Source organism: Staurois parvus, unplaced genomic scaffold, assembly GCF_062004578.1.
Source record: "Staurois parvus isolate SC_StPar_1 unplaced genomic scaffold, SC_StPar_1.0 ptg000423l, whole genome shotgun sequence".
Classification (NCBI taxonomy): Eukaryota; Metazoa; Chordata; class Amphibia; order Anura; family Ranidae; genus Staurois; species Staurois parvus.
The window spans coordinates 3,907,441-3,932,840 of NW_028318219.1; the positions used below are offsets into that span (position 1 = coordinate 3,907,441).

The 25,400-nt window shown below is 43.2% G+C and overlaps 1 protein-coding gene across 1 annotated transcript in view; it reads right to left on the reverse strand.

The window, feature by feature from the left end:
• Window positions 1-22,090: 22,090 nt before the first annotated feature.
• DEDD2 (death effector domain containing 2) overlaps window positions 22,091-25,400 on the reverse strand; it is a 44,036-nt gene continuing 40,726 nt past the window's right edge. The window contains exon 5 of the mRNA XM_089687356.1: window positions 22,091-23,969. Within this exon, the coding sequence (XP_089543482.1) occupies window positions 23,596-23,969 (374 nt within the window). The 3' untranslated portion in view covers window positions 22,091-23,595. The remainder of the gene's footprint in view (window positions 23,970-25,400) is intronic.

Below are 25,400 nucleotides of genomic sequence, written 5' to 3' on the forward strand. Positions count from 1 at the left end.
TATATAGCATTCTTGTGACGTTTATCAGTGTCCAGCAGAGCACTGGTTAAAGCTTGTAGGAGGAGTTTTCATTCTGCTCTGACTGTCCTACGAGGCTGCATAACCCCTGACCCTCTATCTGATTGGCCCTCTGCTGATCACATGTAACCTTCCAAAGGGAAAAAAAACTCTCTAGTTATACACACTAAACTGAGCATGTGTATAGTTCCTCCTAGGGCTCTGTACTATCAGCAGATGGATTGGGAACAATAGAAGAAGGGGAGGATCAGAAAAGACAGGATTAAACAGCTTGTAGGAGGAGTTTTCTTTCTGCTCCAGGAGGATGCAGGACCCCTGACCTCTGTCTGGACAGTGCACTCTCCCAAGAAAACAAAAAACCTTTCTAGCAATATATACTAAACTGAGCATGTGCAGAAGGGTTACGGGTTCAGTCTCTCTTATCAGCGTGGACATTGCAGAGAAGACAGGATCAAACAGCCTTTTTACACAATGCGGAGGATTAACCCCTTAGGTTCCACAGTGAGTATAACAAGCATGCTTTACTGCATATACAGACTGATTTTACTGTTGTGGGTTTAGTAACACTTGAAGGGTTTCTGTTTCCAAATTGCGCTGGAAGCCATAGGACATCCATTGTAAAGGAAATCTTTTACATGGCAAGAGACTGTATAACAGCATTTGTGATGCACGGGAGGTACATGTCTTCTGTTTTATGAAATGGCCAATAGGGGCACCCTAGGACTACCTCCTTGCTCATGTTTTTTGCAACCACAAAACACCACGATTAATAATAATAATAATAATAATAATAATAATAATATCATATATGGCATATAATTATTACTATAAGGCCAATTAACGCCTCGGCCTCAGATGGCACTCATTGATGTAGGATGAGTGGTGGAACTAAGGCCGGAGTGTCCATACTGGACATTCCGTCCTCAGTAACTGTTTAGCCCCCTGGGCTGCTTAGCATCATTGTTGCTATGGTGCAGGTGTTCACCAACCCAGGTTGCCTGAGTCCACTCAGCCAATGATGTAATGCACCGCCAGCACCCTAGCAACCATCCAAGGCACCATAACCTCCATAGATAAATTCCACCTTGAGCAAAAAATAAATCAGTGGATCCCCGGCATCTTCACCACATGATCTTTGGCAGTGCAGGGGCCCCAGCAATCCAGCGTGCACCTTCACTCCTCTTCCAGGTTCAGTGATGTCCAGCATCATTATGCAAAAACAAACAAAAACAAATTGGCCATACATACATTTGAATCCCTTCTACCCAGCAGCACATATCATCCCTCCCCATTACATTCAGCTTCTCTGGCTGGAGCTCACGCAAAGCTGAGGACTTTCTCCCTGCCTCCAAGGCTCTTTCTCTGTAGTGGTTGGGGGGTGGAAAAAAAACCCCAATTGAGCCACATTTGTGCCACCTCCCAACCACCCCTTTAGCTGCAGAGGCAACAGCCTGAGGTGTACACATGTAGTGGCAGCAATGCTTTGCTTCTTTGCTTATACTCCCTGTTGCTTTCAAGTGAATGAAGCGCCTTGCAACTGCATGCAATGCTCACATTTTCAGTGCACTAGTGCAGGGTACAAGGGGTTAAAGCAGGCGGTGAGCAAGTGACACAATGCCTCCTCACCACCTGTCAAATGCTCTCTGAAGAGCATTCAGAGGGTGGATCGTTCTTCAGAGAGTAAGAAAATGTGAACCAACACTATTACATAAAAGAAGAGTGATTAACCTGTCCCTCCATACCTAGAAGTAACATGTCTTCTCTTCACTCCTTGAGGCTGAACAGTACAACAGGGGGTCGATGGAAAGGTCAGTATATGCTGCTGGGCAGCTGACCTTAAAGTGATTGTGTTCCTTTGTCCTGAATTTAGATATATTATTAAGCATATATTTTCTTCATTTTAATGTTAAGGACAAAAGATAATTTTTTGTCATCAAGAAAATATGAACTACTATATATAGTATGAATATAATCTATTCTCATTAATGAGCCAGTAGGTGGAGCTCTAGGCTCCTTTTTTATGTTTTCCAGGTTAATCTTATCTGCTTTGATTAAACAGTGGCAATTACAGAAAAAATGGCTTAAAGTGTTACTAAACCCCGGACCCTGCATTCACTATATCTGGTCTCCCCAGACCCTGCATTCACTATATCTGGTCTCCCCGGACCCTGCATCCCCGGACCCTGCATTCACTATATCGGGTCTCCCCGGACCCCACTATATCCGGTCTCCCAGGACTCTGCATTCACTATATCTGGTCTCCCCGGACCCTGCATTCACTATATCTGGTCTCCCCGGAACCTGCATTCACTATATCTGGTCTCCCCGGACCCTGCATTCACTATATCCGGTCTCCTCGGACCCCACTATATCCGGTCTCCCAGGACCCTGCATTCACTATATCTGGTCTCCCCGGACCCTGCATTCACTATATCCGGTCTCCTCGGACCCCACTATATCCAGTCTCCCAAGACTCTGTATTCACTATATCTGGTCTCCTAAGACTCTGCATTCACTATATCTGGTCTCCCCGGACCCTGCATTTACTATATCTGGTCTCCCCGGACCCTGCATTCACTATATCTGGTCTCCCAGGACCTTGCCTTCACTATATCTGGTCTCCCAGGACCCTGCATTCACTATATCTGGTCTCCTCGGACCCTGCATTCACAATATCCAGTCTCCCCAGAACCTGCATTTACTATATCCGGTCTCCCCTGACCCTGCATTCACTATATCCGGTCTCCCAGGACCCTGCCTTCACTATATCCGGTCTACCAGGACCCTGCATTCACTATATCTGGTCTCCCCAGACCCCGCATTCACTATATCTGGTCTCCCTGGACCCTGCATTCACTATATCTGGCCTCCCCGGACTCTGCATTCACTATATCAGGTCTCCCCGGACCCTGCATTCACTATATTTGGCCTCCCCGGACCCTGCATTCACTATATCCGGTCTCCCAGGACCCTGAATTCACTATATCAGGTCTCCCCGGACCCTGCATTCACTATATCAGGTCTCCCCGGACCCTGCATTCACTATATCCAGTCTCCCAGGACTCTGCATTCACTATATCTGGTCTCCCACAGTACACAGAACATGGAAATGCAATTATTTTAGTAAATATAAACTGCTAAATACCTTTTCTCATCAGCAGTTAGAGCAAACTTGTGACTTCTATCAGTGTCCAGCCCAGCACTAGCTAAAGCTTGTAGGAGGGGTTTTCTTTCTGCTGTAGGAGGATGTGAAAGTCCTGACCCTCTGTCTGGATAGTGCTGATTGGCTCTGTGCTGATCACATGCACTCTCCCAAGAAAAAAAAAAACCTCTCTAGCAATACACACTAAACTGAGCATGCGCCTGCCTACGGTTTAGTCTGCAGATAAGAGGTGGTCGCTTGAAAAAGAGGAGGATAACAGAAGATAGGATCAAACAACCTTTATACACAATGCAGAGGATTAACCCCTTAGGTTCCACAGTGAGTATAACAAGCATGCTGATTTTACTGTTGTGGTCTTAGTAATACTTTAATGCTCATTCACGCTAGAATGCGGTGCAGGAGAGGCATGGTTTCGTGCGGCTTCCTGCTTCACATTCCAATCACAATGCCCTTGCGGTCTGCTGCAGGGGTCTGTTAAAAGTGAATGACATCTCAAATGCAGGTTGCAAATGCATTGCGTTTGCCCGCACTGGCCCATGCCAAATCACATTGTAGAAAGTATCATGCAATGCGGTTGCCGTGCGTTTCAAAAAGTAGTGCAGGCACTATTATTGGTGCGGTGCCATTTCAGCCTATTCAAAGAGCTGCAGATGAATCGCATTCAGCTTGGGGCATGGTGTGAACCAGCCAGATCCAAAGTTTCTTTTTTTTTACTGACCATCAGTAGTGAAGGATGTCCATTTTCCACTTTCTCCATATTGTGTTTATCAGTCATACCTTTCACCACTGCATCCATCTAAGGCTGGCCATAGACGGGCCGTTTATCGACCGAATTGTCGGCAGATAAACGAAAAATCGGTTGTTGCCGTTGCCGCCACCAATGTCTACAAAAACCGGCTGTTTTTCGGAGATTTTCCAGCATGACCGATAAAAAGAAACGAGAAGATTCACGAAAAACAGCCGACAGCATTGCCCACTAACAGTGTGAATATTGGCCGATTTTTCATGCGGACGAAAATTCGGCCGATAAACGACCCGTCTATGGCCTGCATAAATTCTACAATAATTACAGCTCCACAGCTAAAATTTCACAGGAGGGTGGAGGGAGATTTGGTGAAATATGGGAGACTTCACACTGATCCGCTTTGTCCGCAGGGTGGGTGCAGTGTACCTGCAGTTTTCATGCCGCTTGGCTTTCCCATAGACTTCTATTATGATCCTCAGTTTTGGTGCATGTAAGATCTTTGGTGTGCTTTTAGAAAACGCACCAAAGCTGCAGGATATAGTAGAAGTCTATGGGAAAGCACAGCTAACCCACACAAAAAAAACACAGGTACGCTGTGCTGCGGCCAGAGTTCAGCAGATCAGTGTGAAGCCGCTCTAAGTGTAACTGCAAGCAGTTGCACTTTAGCCCTGCAACTTGTCATGCGACTTGAGAGTTCATGACGAGCCGCACCCCATTACCGGCAATGGAACCATTCAAATTGGTGCGACTTAAGTCACAGCAACCTGGAAAAGGTCTCCTGCACTATTTTTGTGCCACTTCATTGCGATTTGCATTGACATCTGGTAAGTGTCAGCAAACTGCAATGAAATCGCACTGAATAGTGGGCTTCACAGTCATGCAGCTTCACAGATTTTGTGAACTACAGCTTAAAGCTCAATTGAAACCCTCTGCTTCAAGGATAAGTTCACCTTTTGGGGCAGAATTTCACTTTTCATAAGTAGAAGCATTTTCCAATGCCATTTCTGCCCCGCCATACCCATGTGTTTTTCTCTCACTTTTTAAAAATTTGGTGGATTATTAGAATTGTTGAAATGATTTTCAGATTCCATCACTTCCTGTAGATTATCTCTCAGCATTCATTTCCTGTAGGCCAGGGATGTCAAACTGGCGGCCCTCCAGCTGTTGCGAAACTACAAGTCCCATCATGCCTCTGCCTTTAGGAGTCATGCTTGTAACTGTCAATTTTGCAATGCCTCATGGAACTGATGATTGGTGTAGCCCCAGCAGTGCCACCTGTCAGTGTCCATCAGTGCCATATATCAGTGCCTACCAGTGCACATCAATACCACATATCAGTGCCCATCTGAGCTGCCTTTCAGTGTAACCTATCAATGCCAGTCAGTGCCACCTATCAATGCCAGTCAGTGCCACCTATCAGTGCTGCCAATCAGTGCCGCCTATCAGTGTCAGTCAGTGCCCGTCAGTGCTGCCTATCAGTGCCGCCTAACAGTGCCAGTCAGTGGCTCCTATCAGTGCCAGTCAGTGCTGCCTATCAGTGCTGCCTATCAGTGCCATATATGAGTGCTACATTTCAGTGCCCATCAGTGATGCCTGTCAATGCCCATCAGTGCCTCCTCATCAGTGCCCATCAGTGCAGCCTATCAGTGCCCATCACTGCAGCCTCATTAGCGCACAACAGTGAAGGAGAAAAATCACTTATTTACAAAATTTCATAACAAAAACTAAAAAAAAATGTGTTTTTTTCCCAAAATTTTCAGTGTTTTTTGGTTTGTTTAGCAAAAAATAAAATACCCCAGAGATGATTAAATACCACCAAAAGAAAGCTCTATCCGTCTCAAAAAAATGATAAAAATTTCATATGGGTACAGTGTCGCATGACCACGCAATTGTCATTCAAAGTGTGACAGCACTGAAAGCTGGAAATTGGCCTGGGCAGGAAGGGGGCATAAGTGCCCCCAGTAGGCAAGTGGCTAAGGTAGAAAAAAAAATTGAAGCCTAAGGGCTCGTTCACACTTGGCTGTTTTACCAACGCTTGCCAAACGCCCCTATAGCTTTTGGCAAGCTTTGGTCCGGCGTTTGCGGAGCATTTTTTAACGCTTGGCACACGCTCCGCAAACACCGCATGCGCGGTTTAGCGGAAGTTGCTAGGCGTTTGCCGAGCGTTAAAAACGCCCCACAAACGCCTGTATTGCAGTTTGAATGGTGTTACCGCTCCGCAAAAGCCCTGCAACCGCGTCACAACCGCACCGCAAATGCTGGCACCATAGACAAGAATAGGAGGCTTCAACGCCTCCTGACTCGACCAGAGGCGCCCGTTTTGCCGCGATGCAACAAGACGCGACGCAAATGCTCCCGTTAGAACAGCACTGTAATGTGCAGAATTGGCAGAGGTGTTTGGGAAGCGGTAAAAACGCTTCCCAAACACCTCTCTGCCGCCTGCACTCAACGCTAGTGTGAACGTAGCCTTAGTGAGAACAATGATCACTAATTAATTGCATTGTATTGGAAAACTGTGCACCTGTGGAAGTGGGTGGTAGTGATCTGCTAGAAGGGGGAAAAGCAGCCATTAGTGTTTGCTAATGAGATCAGCTGATGCAATCCTTCCTGAGTTTTATGCAGGCCATACATGGATCAAATTCCGAACAAATTTTCTTTAGAAAATCAGGAATTTTGTGCATTTTTTAAATCCGATAGCGCCACCATTGATTTCGAAATTCAACCAACCAAGCCTTCAATTTCACCTCCTGTTGCTACAGAAAAGAATTTTTGTGGCCAAGAATTTTCTTTTTTTCCAGGTCACAGCTCACGCTCATTTATTTTTTTCGTTTATATTTCTCACACGATTCTCCCATCGATTCGAAATTCGTTCAGTTTTCAAAACATTTCCAACATGCCCGATCACTTAAATTGGATGGTCACACAAAAATTGGCCATTTCTGTGACCCACCAATGGTGCAAAATTCAAACGAAAATTCTTAGAAAAGATCTTCTAAAGAAAATTATTTCGTAATTCGACATGTGTATGGTCGGGTTTACTGGTTTCTCTGTCCTATACCTACATACCAGCAAGTGATGAAGCTTTCTAGGAAATTCAGCAAGGGCTAAGGTAAGGCTTTGTTCTCAAAATCAAAGAAAGCTTTTATTTTTCTGCAACAGAGGTACATTAATTGTATATTGGTGCATAGGGGAGCTGGAATTTAGAAAAAAAAGTGAACTGAGTCTTTAACCACTTCAAGTCCAGACACTTTTACCCCCTTCCAATCCAGGCCAATTTTCAGCATTCAGTGCTATCACACTTTGAATGACAATTGCGAGGTCATGCAACACTGTACCCATATGCATTTTTTTGAGACAGGTAAAACTTTTTTTTGGTGGTATTTATTCACCACTGGGATTTTTATTTTTTTGCTATATAAATGAAAAATCCAAAAATGTTTAAAAATAAGTGTTTTTCTTATAACATTTTTCTTCATAACTCTTGGCCAAAATGTATTCACCAATATTTTTAGTAAAAAAAACAAAACAAATGAGTTTATAACCAAAAATTATAATTATTTAAATTTTTTGACATTTTTATTTTATTTTTTTTTATATTATTATTTATAGGGTTTTTTTTTTAACATACTGTCACCCTAGCAGTAGTGTCAGCATAGTGACACTGTACTACTTGTTGGGGGTGATGATTTTTTTTTTTTTACACTGATTGCTTCTACACTCATAAAGGCTGTAAAAGCAATCATTTCTCCTTCTCTCTGTGAGAGCTGTGATTGGTCACAGCTTGTCACATGGTACAAGGCTGTTGTGATTTGTACCATGTGACCTCTGTGATCATTCACAGATTTCACTAGTAGTAAGCAATGATTGTCAGGAAGTGACATACTATTCATGTGATCACTGATTGGCCAATACACCGATCGCGGTGCCACGTGCTCCCAGGGAGCGTGCACAGGCAATGGATGCAGGAGGGGGGCGTTTAGAAACATCCACCCGCATCGGTAGCACTCCTGTCCGGCCATCTATCTACATGGGCAGGACTGAAAGTGGTTAAAGGATATGTTCATCTTTCATAAAATGTTACATTCATATTCAGGGTGTAACATGTTATGAATAGACCAGCCCCCACTCCCCCCCCCCCCGACAGTGATCTTTTCCCGCTAGCTGTCAATATAAAAAAAACGCCTGCCTAGCCGCGTCACTCATTCAGTCTTCGGTGAATGATACTACAAGTCCCGCCTTTGCAGGTGTCAGCTTGCAGTTCTCAATGAACTACCACAGTGCAGCAATTTCCCGTACCGCTATAGTGGGAATCCAGCTGTAATCATCTTTTATGGGATAAAAAAATGCTGAAACTGCTCATGCACCCCTTGTAGCATTATAGTTCTTTCCAACCTCTCACTCTTGCTTGACACCTTGGCCTGAATTTTAATGTTGAGAAAATTATGCATAAAAGCCTATGAAATAAAGAAATACATACACTGAATTGTATCTCCACCCTGCATACAGGTCCAGAATAGAATTAGATCACCATGGTGGTCATTTAAAATGGTTGTATACCCCTGGCATGAAAAATGAACAAGGTATATTCCTCCATAGTGTGTATTAGCCTCAATGCAAAGCACCGAGTGTGGTTCCTTTCTGGTCTCTCCTCCCTCTGCTATCTGCATTATGGTTCCTGAAGGGCATTTGATGACACTGAGCTAAGGTATGATAACAAGACCAGTCGGCATCCTCCCTGGACTGCGGCGATGGATCACCAGTCAAGAGTCACTTCTGACAGGTTATGCCAATTCCAAACAATTCTGGGAGATGCCCCCCCCCCCCCAGCTGTGCATGTTTCCCTATGAGACTGTGGAGAGGTGGGTGTGTTCATCCCTTCCACTCAGGTCTCAGTGTACACTCAGCTCTCCTCTCTATGCCGTGCAGTGTGTGATGTCAGATCCCTAGCCCCTACTGCCTGGAGCTCAGGAATGCTGTGTAAATGTGTGCTTTAGCATGCTGTAGAGGAGAGAATGCAGTAGATAAACAGGTACAGCTTAATTCATATCTGTGTATCACCTGAGGTCAGTCACTGAAGGCATAGGGGTTTCCAAAAACTTAACAGCCTTGGTGGGATGGATTAATAAAGAGAAGGCCAGTAAAATGTAGTTTTCCATGCAAACAAAAAACTCTGTCCCAAGCATCTTCATGTGACTTGCCAACCAAAGCCTAGTTGTCTGGTCATGTGACTTGACAACCAAAGCCTAGTTGTTTGGTCATGTGACTTGTTTTTAAAAGGAGTTCAGATTGGCTGATTCTCCCCTTCTTCAATGATAACATGACTAAATGCCTAGCCTTAGAAAAGCCTGGAGCACCAAGGAAGACCAAGAAATTCAAACCTACTACTATTGTTTATTCACTTATCCCAGTAAGACAGTTGAAGAGGAACTGAACTTGGGAAGCTGTACCAAAAAGTCAGGCAGGACAAAGGACTAGTCACCGGTATCACCTGTGGTCAGCCTGCAGCTGATCTTTCTCCAGTACTGATTTACCATACCTTGTTCTACACTGGGTCTTTGATTTAATGAAGCCCTCTTCGTAGAGGCAGGACCTTGCTTCCACAGGCCAGAACCTCCAGCAGGAAGACATAGCGTGTGAAGAAAACTGGCAATAACCAGCAAGTCTGTTTACATGTGATCAGCTGTGATTGGACACAGCTGATCACATGGTAAAGGACCACTGTGATTGGCCCTTTATGCCAATCTGTGATCAGCTGTGTCCAAAGAACACAGCGGTCACAGAGCATGTCTGATGTACTCCCTAGGGGGGTGCAGGGGGCGGGATTTTGGGAGGACATCCATGGACGCCCTCCCAGAACTAGAAGACGGCACTGTAGCCGTCTTTTGGCTATAGCGCGGTCCGCAAGCAGTTAAAGGATTTGGTTCACTTTATGGAAAATAAATGCACAATTTTTGCAGCTGAAAAAAATTTGCTTTTTCTCTAAGAAGCCTGCAGAGCATTGCACCCACGCTCAGGAGATCACAGGTGCAATGTTGGGCTCCTGAAGGCTCTCAGGATAGCTGTCTGCTCACACCTTCCACACAGGCAAGCAGTTATTTGAGAACAGGAAGATCAATTTTCTTTGACCTTTGCAGTTGTCAGCTGCAGTGGATGATGGTACTTGTAGTCTATTCATTCACAGGAAACTGTGAATGACTGCTGTGGCCATGCAGAGCTCTGCCCTGTTTTCAAACTGTGACAGCGTGTGCAGGGAGAAAATCCTCCACCCGCTGTCACAGGGAAGGGGGGATCAGGGGTGTAACATGTTCGGAAAGGTGAACTTAACCTTTAAGGAAGAGTTTCAGACAAAATATATTTTTTAGGGTACAGCTTAACATTTCTAAATTTTCCCTATACCATAGGAAATCGTCTTTTTTTTTTTTTTCAAAGTTCAGCTCCACTTTTACAGTTTTTTTTAGAGTAGATTAACCACTTTCCTGCCGCCCTATAGAAGTACTGTTACAGGGCGGCAGGGCTGCACAAAATCACATATTTATATATACGTGATTTGCATTTCTGGGTAGGCAATTAGGGATGTCATTCACCAGGTCCCGGCCGGGGATTCCCCAGCAGCACCCGGAGATCACCATGTAAAGCTGACAGGGGAGAGACCTGTGTGTAAACAACAAAGGTCTCTCTCCTGCCAGCAAGGTCATGCTGCTTTGTATTTCTCTACACAGCAGAGAAATACACAGCAGTAGGTTTGCCTAGTAAAACACACACAGCACATAGTTTGACTCCTTTGATCGCCCCACGTTAACCCTTTCCTGCCCAGTGCCATTAGTACAGTGTCAGTGCTTTTTATTAGCACTGATCACTGTATTGGTGTCACTGGGGATGTCAGTGACACAAAGTCAGATCCCCCCAGTGTCAGAATGTCCGCCGCAGTCCCGCTATGAGTCGTTGATCGCTGCCATTACTAGTAGAAAAAAAAATACTGCCATTTGTAGGTGCGCGCCTCTTACCCGGAAATGCAAAATCAGCACAGTGGCTAAATGGTTAGCACTTCCGCCTGGCAGTACTAGGATCATTGGTTTGAATCCCAACCACGGCACCAACTGCCTGGAGTTTGCATGTTCTCCCTGTGCCTGTGTGGGTTTCCTCCGGGTACTCTGGTTTCCTCCCACACTCCAAAGACATGCTGGTAGGTGAATTGGCTCCTGTCTAAAGTGTCCCTAGTATGTGTATGTATGAATGTGAGTTAGGGACCTTAGAATGTACACCCCTTTAGCGTTAGGGACTGATGTGAATGTACAATATATATATGTAAAGCGCTGCTTAAATTGACGGCACTATATAAGTACCTGTAATAAATAAATATACGTGATTTTGAGCACCCGTGCCATCCTGTAGCAGCATTCCTGCTATAGGGTGGCGTGGAAGCAGTTAAACACAGGTCAACTGCCCTTTTTTTTACCACCACTTTGCAACCTGTGAGAATTTAGCCAAAGCCATTATGTGTTAGAACCTTCGGGTTAAAAACGATGCACAAGGCTTCGTGTTACATTGGCAACATGCTGATATAAGCCTGCCCTCCACTTGCATTATCAGACTAGTACACACACAGCCACATAACAAGGATTCTGAATGAAACACTTGGCTTTCTCCCTACTTTTCCACACAATCAGATTGCAGGGCGATGGGCCAATCAGAAACAGGCATCTTATCAACCCTCATTTGAGACTTAAATCATGCCTCGCTGAGGTTCACCAGGAAAGCAAATAGCGTCCCCCTTCATTTTATATTTCGTTCACTCTACCAGTTAATAACACAAGAGTCCAGCTTCGCACATCAAAAAAAAAAAGAAGGAAAGGCTAGATGTTTAAAAAAAAAAAAAACACTTATTTTTTATTTATTTTTTTAAAGGGAATATACAGTCAGGTCCATAAATATTGGGACATCGACACAATTCTAACATGTTTGGCTCTATACACCACCAGAATGGATTTGAAATGAAATGAACAAGATGTGCTTTAACTGCAGACTGTCAGCTTTAATTTGAGGGTATTTACATCTAAATCAGGTGAACGGTTTCGGAATTACAACAGTTTGCATATGTGCCTCCTACTTGTTAAGGGACCAAAAGTAATGGGACAATTGGCTTCTCAGCTCTTCCATGGCCAGGTGTGTGTTATTCCCTCATTATCCCAATTACAATGAGCAGATAAAAGGTCCAGAGTTCATTTCAAGTGTGCGATTTGCATTTGGAATCTGTTGCTGTCAACTCTCAAGATGAGATCCAAAGAGCTGTCACTATCAGTGAAGCAAGCCATCATTAGGCTCAAAAAACAAAACAAACCCATCAGAGAGATAGCAAAAACATTAGGCGTGGCCAAAACAACTGTTTGGAACATTCTTAAAAAGAAGGAACGCACCGGTGAGCTCAGCAACACCAAAAGACCCGGAAGACCACGGAAAACAACTGTGGTGGATGACTGAAGAATTCTTTCCCTGGTGAAGAAAACACCCTTCACAACAGTTGGCCAGATCACTAACACTCTCCAGGAGGTAGGTGTATGTGTGTCAAAGTCACCAATCAAGAGAAGACTTCACCAGAGTGAATACAGAGGGTTCACCACAAGATGTAAACCATTGGTGAGCCTCAAAAACAGGAAGAACAGATTAGAGTTTGCCAAACGACATCTAAAAAAGCCTTCACAGTTCTGGAACAACATCCTATGGACAGATGAGACCAAGATCAACTTGTACCAGAGTGATGGGAAGAGAAGAGTATGGAGAAGGAAAGGAACTGCTCATTGGAAATGATCCTAAGCATACCACCTCATCAGTGAAGCATGGTGGTGGTAGTGTCATGGCGTGGGCATGTATGGCTGCCAATGGAACTGCTTCTCTTGTATTTATTGATGATGTGACTGCTGACAAAAGCAGCAGGATGAATTCTGAAGTGTTTCGGGAATATTATCTGCTCATATTCAGCCAAATGCTTCAGAACTCATTGGACGCTTCACAGTGCAGATGGACAATGACCCAAAGCATACTGCAAAAGCAACCAAAGAGTTTTTTAAGGGAAAGAAGTGGAATGTTATGCAATGGCCAAGTCAATCACCTGACCTGAATCCGATTGAGCATGCATTTCACTTGCTGAAGACAAAACTGAAGGGAAAATGCCCCAAGAACAAGCAGGAACTGAAGACAGTTGCAGTAGAGGCCTGGCAGAGCATCACCAGGGATGAAACCCAGCGTCTGGTGATGTCTATGCGTTCCACACTTCAGGCTGTCATTGACTGCAAAGGATTTGCAACCAAGTATTAAAAAGTGAAAGTTTGATTTATGATTCTGTCCCATTACTTTTGGTCCCTTAACAAGTGGGAGGCACATATGCAAACTGTTGTAATTCCTACACCGTTCACCTGATTTGGATGTAAATACCCTCAAATTAAAGCTGACAGTCTGCAGTTAAAGCACATCTTGTTTGTTTCATTTCAAATCCATTGTGGTGGTGTATAAAGCCAAAAATGTTAGAATTGTGTCGATGTCCCAATATTTATGGACCTGACTGTAGCTACCCTTTAAGAGAGAATCCCTCCTGCTGCGTCTGCTCCCTATCTGTACTGCAGTGCACTGTTCCGCTGCACTTTGCTAAGAGGAAAGCTCTGACCACTCTCAGCAAAAAGCATTAATTAAAAAAGCATTAATAACGCAGAGAAAATGTCCTCACTCCCTTCAATAAATGACCACCTGGTTATCCGGGCCTAGCTGGAGGAAGGGGCGCCTCCCGCAGGGAACACATCTACGCTTTGCTCAAATGAAGAACGGCCTTATTAAACCCTGGGAGATTGCCTGCAAGCTCACTACATGTGTGACACGCACATATTAACCCCTCTGCTGACAGACAGCGCAAAAAGGGAATGCTTGCCTGTATCTGCTGATTAACAGCACCACGGATACTGACAAAAAGTAATAACATTGAGTTGGAGTTACGGAAAAGCAAGATATTGACTTTTTCCTTTCCTTTTTTTTTTCCTTGCACAGAGAGAGCAGGTAATGTGCAATCTGAAGCCGAAACCATAAGACTTGGTCTAAGCGCGGACGCGTTTCCGCGCGTTGTGTGTAGGGTAGCCATTTGTTTCAATGAGCTGCCAGGTGTGAAAGAAACGGGAAAAAGTCTCTGGCTCCATACCACATTTGCCGTAATGTGGGGGAGTCACGGACAGTTAATGGTGCCGCCGCATGTCTGCTAAAGGGCAGCATGTTTTTCTGCAATTTTGCACGCGTTTCTGACGCGCAAAGAGCTGATCCTAGTCTACACTTGGCTGCAAAGGCAGGTGTATATGAATAAAGAAAAAAACAAACAAAGGGCGCACCGGCCTAGTGCATTACCATAAAAAATGTATTTAATAAAAGATAAAAGTAGGTATTGTACTCAAAAATGGCAATATAGTCAAAGGCACATCATACAGGAACAGCTTTGTCCGATCTGCACTGCATGTCTGTGCGCAATGGGAACTGTGGACTTCCAACTGGCTAACGCGTTTCAAGGACTTCCCAATTCCTCAGAGCCACTTGAAAGTCCTCGAAACGCCTTAGCCAGTTGGAAGTCCACAGTTCCCATTGCGCCATTTTTTGAGTACAATACCTAGTTTTACCTCACCGCAGGCTATCCCCACTTCAGTCTATCTTGAATGCTGCAGCCAGATTCATCCACCTTACTAACCGCTCTGTATCCGCCACCCCTCTCTGCCAATCGCTCCACTGGCTTCCCATTGCCCAACAGATAAAATTCAAAACGTTAACACTGACATATAAAGCTGTTCATAATACTGCCCCAAACTACATCACCGATCTTGTCTCCAAATACCACCCAAAACGCACTCTCCGCTACTCACAAGACCTCCTACTCTCTAGCTCACTGGTTTCCTCCTCCCATGCTTGTCTCCAGGGCTTCCCCCATCCTCTGGAACTCCCTACCCCAATCCATCAGACTATCACCTACTCTGCTCACCTTTAGGCGCACTCTGAAAACCTCTCTCTTCAGGGAAGCCTACCCCGCCCTCAGCTAATTACTGAACTCCTCCACTCTTCCTACCACTCCATCCCCCACAGCTATTTCCTCCTGCACCATTATCCCCTCCCTCCTAGATTGTAAGCTCCAAGGAGCAGGGCCTTCGAACCCCTTGTGTATTGAATCGTATTGTTACTGTACTGTCTTGTGTACGGTCTCCCCCCATAATGTAAAGTGCTGTGCAAACTGCCGGCGCTATATAAATCCTGTATAATAATAATAATACCTTTATCTTTTATTAAATACATTTTTAAGGTAATACACTAGGCCGATGCGCCCTCTGTTTGGTTTTGATGAGGGGGCACTGGTGGGCACTGAAGAGGAGGCACTGTTTATGCTGCACTGATATGCAGCAATGATGGTCACTGACTGACAGCACTGACTGGCAGCACAGCTGGTCACTGATCATCAGTGCAGATCTGCTCTGCGACATTTGCCAGTTATCAGCAGTACTTTCCTCACGCTGTGAAAGTGTTGCCGATAACCAGCAACTGTATTTACTTTGTGATCAGCTGCGTCATTGGACACAGCTGATCATGTGATAAAAGGCTGCTGTGATTGGCCTTTTACCTAGTCTTGCAATCAGCTGTGTCCGTAGGATCACTGATAGCGCCGGGGGGCACGTTCTGGGAGGTCTTCATATGACGTCCTCCCACAACTGGACAACTGTGCTGTAGCCGTCATTCGGCTATAGCCCAGTTGTAAAGCGGTTAAGGTTTGCTGCACAACATTTAGACAAGCCTGGGCAATACTAGGAGAATATAGTCTGGTCAGATGAGACCAAGATTGAACTCTTTGGATGCCATAATACACACCATGTTTGGAGGACAAATGGCACTGCACATCACAAAACCCAAAAACACCATCCCAACAGTAAAGCAAAGAGGTGGGAACATCATGGTGTGGGGCTGGTTTTCAGCATACGGTACTGGCAAACTTTATTTCCTTGAAGAAAAGACGAATGGAAAAATGTACCAAGACATTCTTGATAAAAATCTGTTGCCATCTACCAGGATGATGAAGATGAAACGATGGCCATGAGAATACTGAGCCATGGGGATCAGAAAAAAAACTGTCAAAAGTCCTGCGTAACAAGGAAATGGAGCTTTATAAAGATGGAAAAGGACATAAAAAGATGTGCAAAGCCTTGAATATGCCAATCAGTACTGTTAAATCATCTACTAAGAAGTGGACAGTTCGGGGATCTCTTGATACCAAGCCAAGGTCAGGTAGACCAAGAAAGATTGCAGCCACAACTGCCAGAAGAATTGTTCAGGATACAAAAGGAAACCCATAGGTAACCACAAGAAAAATACAGGCTGCTCTGGAAAAACCTCTGCTGTGGTTGTTTTGAAGGAGCACAATATGATGACACTTGAACAAAAATGAGCTGCATGGTCGAGGTGCCATTAAGAAGCCTTTACTGCATCAATGACACAAAAAGGCCCGGTTAGGTATGTCAAGGTGTTGTCAGGCATATTGTAACCGGGCTTTTTTGTGGCATTGGTGCAGTAAAATCTTTTCTGGCACTTCGACCAAACAGCTAATTTTTGTTCAAGTATCTCCGTATTGTACTCCTTAAAAACAACCACAGCATCTTTTTCCAGAGCAGCCTGTTTTTCTTTTGAGGTTGCCTGTGGGTTTTTCTTTGAATCCCAGACAATTCTTCTGGCAGTTGTGGCTGCAATCTTTCTTGGTCTACCTGCCCTTAGCTTGGTATCAAGAGATCCTCGAACTTTCCACTTCTTAATAGGTGATTTAACAGTACTGATTGGCATATTCAAGGCTTTGAACATCTTTTTATGTCCTTTTCCATCTTTATAAAGTTCCATTACCTTTTTACACAGGACTTTTGACAGTTCTTTTCTGATCCCCATGGCTCAGTATCTAGCCTAGTCAGTGCTTCCATGTAAGAGCTAACAAACTCATTGACTATTTATACACTGACATTAATTGCAATTTAAAAAGCCACAGATGTGGAATATTAACCTCTAATTGGAATTTTAGCCCGTGTGTGTCAACTTGTGTGTCTGTACCAAGGCCAAACATTCCAGGGGATGGAAACTTTTGATCCGGGCCATTTGGGTGATTTCTGTTATTATGATTTAAAAAGGCGCCAAACAACTATTTGATAAGAAATGGCTTCATATGATCATTATCCTTCAATAAAAGAGCATTTTTTTGGCATGATCAGTCATATTTTCAATATCAATGTCAAAATGTCACAATTTCTGCCAGGGTATGCAAACTTTTGAGCACAACTGTGTATATATATATATATATATATATATATATATATATAATGTGTGTGTAAATTGACAGCGCTATATACAGGTGAAACTCGAAAAATTTGAATATCGTGCAAAAGTTCATTTATTTCAGTAATGCAACTTAAAAGGTGAAAATAATATATGAGATAGACTCATTACATGCAAAGCGAGTTAGTTCAAGCCGTGATTTGTCATAATTGTGATGATTATGGCTTACAGCTCATGAAAACCCCAAATCCACAATCTCAGAAAATGAGAATATTACATGCAATCAATAAAATAAGGATTGTACATAGAACAATATCGGACCTCTGAAAAGTAGAAGCATGCATATGTACTCAGTACTTGGTTTGGGCCCCTTTTGCAGCAATTACTGCCTCAATGCAGCGTGGCATGGAAGCTATCAGCCTGTGGCACTGCTGAGGTGTTATGGAAGACCAGGATGCTTCAATAGCGGCCTTCAGCTCTTCTGCATTGTTCGGTCTCATGTCTCTCATCTTTCTCTTGGCAATGCCCCATAGATTCTGGTCAGGGTTCAGGTCAGGCAAGTTTGCTGGCCAATCAAGCACAGTAATCCCACGGTCATTGAACGAGGTTTTGGTGGTTTTGGCAGTGTGGGCAGGTGCCAAGTCCTGCTGGAAAATGAAGTCAGCATCCCCATAAAGCTCGTCTGTGGAAAGAAGCATGAAGTGCTCCAAAATCTCCTGGTAGACGGCTGCGTTGGCCCTGGACTTAATGAAGCACAGTGGACCAACACCAGCAGATGACATGGCTCCCCAAATCAACACAGACTGTGGAAACTTCACACTGGACTTCAAGCATCTTGCAGTGTGTGCCTCTCCATTCTTCCTCCATACTCTGGGTCCTTGGTTTCCAAATGAGATGCAAAAGTTGCTCTCATCAGAAAAGAGGACTTTGGACCACTGAGCAACAGACCAGGTCTGTTTTTCTTTAGCCCAGGTAAGACGCTTCTGACGTTGTTTGTTGTTCAGGAGCGGCTTGACAAGAGGAATATGACATTTGAAGCCCATGTCCAGGATCAGTCTGTGTGTGGTGGCTCTTGAAGCACTGACTCCAGCCTCAGTCCACTCCTTGTGAAAGTCCCCAACACTTTTGAATGGCCTTTTCCTGACAGTCCTCTCCAGGCTGCTGTCATCCCTGCTGCTTGTGCACCTTTTTCTTCCACACTTTTCCCTTCCACATAACTTTCTATTAATGTGCTTTGATACAGCACTTTGGGAACATCCAACTTCTTTTGCAATTACCTTTTGAGGCTTTCCCTCCTTATGGAGGGTGTCATTGATGGTTTTCTGCACAACTGTCAGGTCAGCAGTCTTTCCCACGATTGTGATTCCTACTGAACCAGACTGAGAGACCATTTAAAGGCTCAGGAACCCTTTGCAGGTGTTATGGCTTAATTAGCTGATTAGAGTGGGACACTTTGAGCCTAGAATATTGCACCTTTTCACAATATTCTCATTTTTTGAGATTGTGGATTTGGGGTTTTCATGAGCTGTAAGCCATAATCATCACAATTATGACAAATCACGGATTGAACTATCTTGCTTTGCATGTAATGAGTCTATCTCATATATTAGTTTCACCTTTTAAGTTGCATTACTGAAATAAATGAACTTTTGTACAATATTCTAATTTTTCGAGTTTCACCTGTAAGTACCTGAAGTAAATAAATAATATAGACTATGGAATAAACGTTCGATAATGGCACCTGCAGCATTTGAGGGATATTTAGTTAGTCTTGCTTTATTTTGGAAGTATGAGATATTCCAGGATGCACTGGAAAACCAACAAACAGGAAAGACATCAGCTGCATGTGGAAGTGTCTGGTGCAGACGTCACATCTGGTGTGGAAGGTGGAGTAGCAGGAAGGTGAGCTGGATCCGGACCAGAGCAACAAGCAGACAACACACATGTGGGAGAAATATAACAGACCGTGAGTGGGGACCAGAGAGAGGACTGATAGGTGGAGGATAAGCAGAGCAATGTCATACATGAAGAGAGAGGAGGGGGGGGGGGGGGGCGAAGAGAAGAGAGAGAGAGAATCACAGAAGTGTCAAAAATGCATGTTGAATTGGTAGGCGCTTTAATGTGTTAAAATCAAAGCAAGCATAAACAAACCCAAAGGACCAACACCCAAAACTGGCAATGCACGAAGCTGAACCCCCACTTTATTAGGAAAAAGTGAAAACAGAAATGCAAGTTAACATGGGAAACAAAGCATGATGCCAAAAGACCAAGGAGAATACTCACAACTAGCAAGGAAAGACATATCACAGGAGAGAACCCTGAATAATATACCATAACCAGGAACTAATTTATCTGATTAATTCAGAATGGTGGAACAGAAAGCAATTTCCCCAACAAGGAAGTTCGCACAGCCTGAAGCATGGTCAACAAGGAGAAGAAACTCCTCTAAAAGAACTGGGACTGGACAGAGGAACTGAAAATTATGTTTTGGTAAGGAAAGGCCAGAGCCATCCCAGAATGAATTGTTCAGGTATTCTCTACTACTCTTGGAGGATTCCTGCATCAGAAAAAAATAGCCAACATTTTAACATGCAGATGGCCCAGCTTTCATGGAGTCCTCCACCTGCAGCACAGGACAGGAAAAACACATCTGAGTGGGTAGACACCCCTTTTCCAGAAAAAAACACTTAGGAAAACTAGCCTCCAGAAGCTTTCACGTTAAGTGAGCAGAGCGGACAGGCCTAGAACATGAAGGCTGTGGAGAAGTCCAACATACTTCTTGACCATGGAATGATCATGTGATGTAGGATGAATCACCAAATTCTGGAACTCCGGATCACATCCAAGGATATAACTGCTCTCCAATAACAGGATCTTCCCAAAGGTGAGGAGAAAAGTCCTCGCCAATCCCAGAACTGGAGGACTGATTAATCAGGTCAGGAACTGTCTGATCCTCAGAGACAGGCAATTTAGTCTGTTCAGAAACTTTATACATAACAACAAAGGGAAAAGCAGAGGTAGTCTGAAGGGAGCTTGGAGAAAAGAGGGTGCCTCAGAGAGGGGGACAGAGCTCAGCAAGTACCTGTCCAGGCTGAACACACAGTTCAGAGGGTTCTTCTAGGAAGGGACAGTAGATATGGATACCAAGCACAACTAAGGGTGTTCCATATCCCAAATGAGACACAGGACTTCTCTGGTGAAATAGAACAAACAGCCAGCAAGGATTAAAAGTCCATGTTATGGTACAAGGCAAGGCCTCAGGTACTCCGTAAAAAAAACTAGAAAACTGGTAGCCAGTAAAGGTCAGATGGTAGGTGACCAACCTTGCTGCAGATAATGGACTGACGATGTGAGCATCATTTGGCTTCTTGAAAAGCAGGTTAGCAGACGGGAGAAGTTTCCTCTATGCTGAGTGGTAGAAAAGAACAGACATGCGACAACCACGCAGCAGATTACTTGAAAACACTCAGTCCATCAGCTCTAACCCCTTCCATAGTACTGCGGGTGCAAAGTGTAAAATGTAAAAAGTACTCAGTGCTCCAATGAGTTAGTGCCCAGTGTTCAGCCCATTCAGCCTACTTACACAGAGTGATCCTTCAAAGGACAGGGCAAGTGCTGAAGCAGTGCCAGCAGCTCTGAACCTACGAAGTACTATGAGGTCAACTCATTAACAGAACGAGGTCTGGAAAGGGAACAACATGGAAATCCATTCCCAAAGGTCATTTTCCAGGGTAGCTTCATAACGGCCAGTCCACCAGGGTCCAGGTACAGCACTCCAAAAGTACACTAAACAAAGGCTGCTCTGGATGGCTGCATCTGCATAGACCAGTTAAAAACAAAACAGAATTCATTACGTTTATGAAACCCCTTACTCTAAGAAAACAGCATTGCCTGTGAACTTCATGTCATTAACACAGGAGCTTTTCCGGCTAATGGTGATAATTGATACATTGTAACATCTGCTCTTTTGCAGGCCATAGACGATGAGATTTTTTTTCCTGCAACTATGGGTTACTGGAAAGAAATATCACTCGATTTCCCCACCAACAAAGTTAGCGTTGATGGGGGAATCCCTCACGTGGAGTTATTGTGTCCTCCCAATGGGGGAGAAAACATGTACGTTGTGCTGTCCTGAAACACGCCGCACTACCGATCATGTGTTACAGCAATGCTAGGAGAACACAGTGATTATGGCTAGCAGCTATAGCCCACTGGCATTAATCATATTTAAAGATCCGCCATGCTGGTTGTACCCAAGTCGTACAACAATTGGATTGGGTATAATCAGCCTGCCCATAGATGGTTTAAATCTCAGCCAGTTCCTGCTGAATTGAATTTCTTTCCAGTAACCCATAGTTGCAGGAAAAAAAATCTCATCGTCTATGGCCTGCAAAAGAGCAGATGTCACAATGTATCAATTATCACCATTAGCCGGAAAAGCTCCTGTGTTAATGACATGAAGTTCACAGGCAATGCTGTTTTCTTAGAGTAAGGGGTTTCATAAACGTAATGAATTCTGTTTTGTGAGATTCGAACCATCTATGGCCAGCTTTAGGTTCTTTACAACGGATGAGAAGTTTGCTTCAGGACCCATTCACTCTGATAAAACCATACAGTAAAACTGACATTGCTGTAACAAATGATCGGTAGTGCAGCGTGTTTCAGGACACAAACGCACACGTGTAATATCTGCAGGCTGGGGGGGGGGGAGGGGGGTCAGGTGTGTTTCGTGCACGCCAGCTGTCCTAACACGATTTTGTGTTGTGCAACCCAGCCATAGGCAAGATGTATGCATTAATATGTACTCAAACTTATGTGTGCTGCAAAACAGACAGACAGACGAGTATATTTTATTTATCTTTATTTATATATATACTTATATTTTTTTTTTTTTCAAACAAGACACAATGAGAAATATTTGTCTTACAAAAACATTTACAAAGCTTTCCCTGAAAGCTCATTTACATAGTAAAAATCCCTTTTGCTTGGGATCCAGTACAAAGAGCATGAGTTTATTAAATTGTTCATAGAATGGCAGGTAGTTTGGGAACAAAACACCTACAAAATGTGGCAATATTCATCTTTGTCCTGGATGACGACATTAAGAAATTCAGGAGACAGTCTACATCCTTGCATGACAATGTCATTTCTTAAATCGAACTGCATTTGACAGGTCACAACACCTACCAAAAAGGCAGAAGACTGAGTGAACTTTGTTCCAAAATTGGTTTTAGGGCTTATGTACACAGCAGCATAATGAAAAGCAAGTGAAATGCCCAAGAAAATGCTTGCTTTAGTTGCTTTGACATGCATCAAACTGCCTTGCTTTTGCCTTCACTTTGACTTATAGGAAGACACAAAGCAGTTCTGATGCAAATATCTATGTACACAAGCCCTGAGTGTTCCTGTCACAAAGCAGAAGCCATTTCTTTGGCTCACTATGCATATTTCAAATGAAAAAGTGCTCTCATGCCCTATGAATATTTATGAGGTTCCTAAGGAGACTCAGGGCACAAAACTATTTTAAACCCCAAAAATGGCTGCGAGGACACGTGACAGTTTGACCTGAACTTGAGCTCACCTGCTACTTCCCAGTGATAAAACTGCCACCATACCAAGTATGATAAAGAGTGAACCCCCCCAACCTAATCACGAAAGGTGAGGCCACAAATTAGCACCTGCCCATTCCACTTACTGTGGCTTCCAAGTGTACCAAGATGTCATAGAGGACAATAAATCTATACTTTTGAATATATGGCCTGTCCTCCCCTGTATTGTATTTATACATTTTTTTTTTAACATTTGTCAATTCTGAAATTATAATCTTGTTTCCAAAATACACTTTCCAAGGAGAGTAAATATAAAAAGAAAAAATGTATTCAAACGTCTCAAACTCTTACCTAAACCCATTTAGATCTGCCTGACAAAAAAAAAAAAAAAAAAAATTCATGTCAAGTCAGTCAAGGCCAGATTATGTGATAAGGTCATTAACTTTTTCTATGAAATAAGGAACTACTGAAGTTACCCTTCATACTGCAAGTCTAAGGAAAGGAATGTTTGTTTCAGGTATGCAAAATTTGTCTGGCAACACAATGGCTTTTCATTGCCAAACTGCTGAAGAGTTTTTACCCATTCATAAGGCTCTGCCTAACTAAGAAATTCAAGTAGCTTTCTACTCTTTGAAAAAAGAGCAGCATATAGGGGCTTTTTGTAAGGAAGAAAAAAAAAAAACAATCGTTGAAACCCATCTGATAATGAGTCAAATACTTCAAACTCCTGGTGACTAGCAGGCACAGTTCTCTATGTTTGCACTCCGAAGAGCACAGGAACAGTCTTTATTGAAAGGCCCTCAGCCAGAATGCTGAGGAAGATTTTCTAGCAGTAACCTGCGGCCTTCTTCATAATCATCCTCGTCTACGTTGACAAGAAGCTGTATGGTCTCCTGTCCGACAGCTTCCTTTAGAGAGTCTGTAATGAAAACCCCTTTCAGAGCTTCAAGTAGGGATCCGTTCATGTAATCGGTCCAGAAGGCATCCAAGTAGGAGAGTTCTGAAAATTTTATATCGCAGATGATTGAGCCAAGGTCTCTAGATTTCAGAACTGTGTTGGATTGGCTGAAGAGATCAAACTGCCTCTCCAGTGGATCCTGCTTCACAGACAAAACATTCTGGCTCAAGATTGAATCATGCTGACAATACTCTGCTCGAACACGCAGCCTGATTCCTGGAAAGGAAAAAAAGGAGGGAAAGAGGGAAGAGAAAGAAAAACAAAAATTAATCAAACTAGAAGCAACAGGCCATTTCTAAATCAGACGCATGCAACTATAAAACACCTATAAGTTGTTCCAACATAACCTTCAAGATATGAAGGACCAGCAAAGTTATGAGGCTCTAGAGCACTGAACAACTTGTTTAATTAGCAGAATGTAGCCAATATCATATTTGCATTAAGGGAATCCTATATTAACAGACTTTTATTTCAACAATTTATTAAAAAGATTAATACAACCCATATTATATCCCATTACTAGATTTTGCTAGAAGTCTGTGGAATTCAGCAAATATGTTTGTAGGAATTGGCTTAAAGAGAATTATGAAATCGCTGGATTTTACTCTAATTTTAATCTGTGAACATTGTGGGGGAAAGCCTGGACAAAAACCAGAAGGGTTCAGGAGAACGAATACATTGTAGAAGAATGTACTTGTGGCTGGTTACATACGCTTATAAGTGATTATTTTCCTCTTAATTTTTCTCTTTTCTTGCTGAAGGTCAACCTGTAGATGTATTTAACCGAGAGTGCAAAACAGAACATTTTGGTTTTGTTTACATAAAACATCTCCCCAAAATGCAGGACCACTGCAGAGGAGAGCCAGAAACTCAGAAGAATACGGTGTCAACCCTGCCTCGTTTAAGTGACAGACCAGGAATTTTGTCAGATATTGACCTTGTCGCTAATGAAACGGTACAAGATTGTGTAACAATTCAATTTAAGAACTTATTCCAATGTCTCAAAAGGGACAATGGGAAACAGAAAGAAATGTCAATTGATATGAAGTTACAGATGTTCAATACTGGCAATTACGGTCAAAGTCACTAACACTGCAATTAATAAAGCAGTACGGAGTTATATAAAGCAACTTTATAGGTGCACTGCTCCAGGAGATGTTACACTGGACTGGATGGATACTGGAGGCAGATTTCTAAACCTTTGCACCTTTACTAAAATGCAGAAGCAGAATTTTAAATTACAGAGGGCATTCCGTCAAGATCACTGGTCTTTTACATTATAGTTATGAAAACAAAATAATTCCTTCATTCCATTAGAGTACACTCAAAAAATGACATGAGACCTAACACCTTTAATGATTTTAGGTGAATCATCCATTGAACCATCTACAAAAGTACAAATGTTAACCAATACAGAGGTTTGATGTATTTTATTCATTTATAGCATTCAACTTTTTTTTTTAATTGTTCTTTTACTCTATCTTCTATTCAACCTTACTGTAGTTAAAGGGCCTTTACGGCTTGGAATGACCATTTGCAAGGTAACGTCAAGTTTATTTGTTATATCAGGAGACATTTCATCATAGATGAAGACATTGTACACGTAGTATTTAAGAGAATATACGATCGGTTTGCTTCTACAGAAAG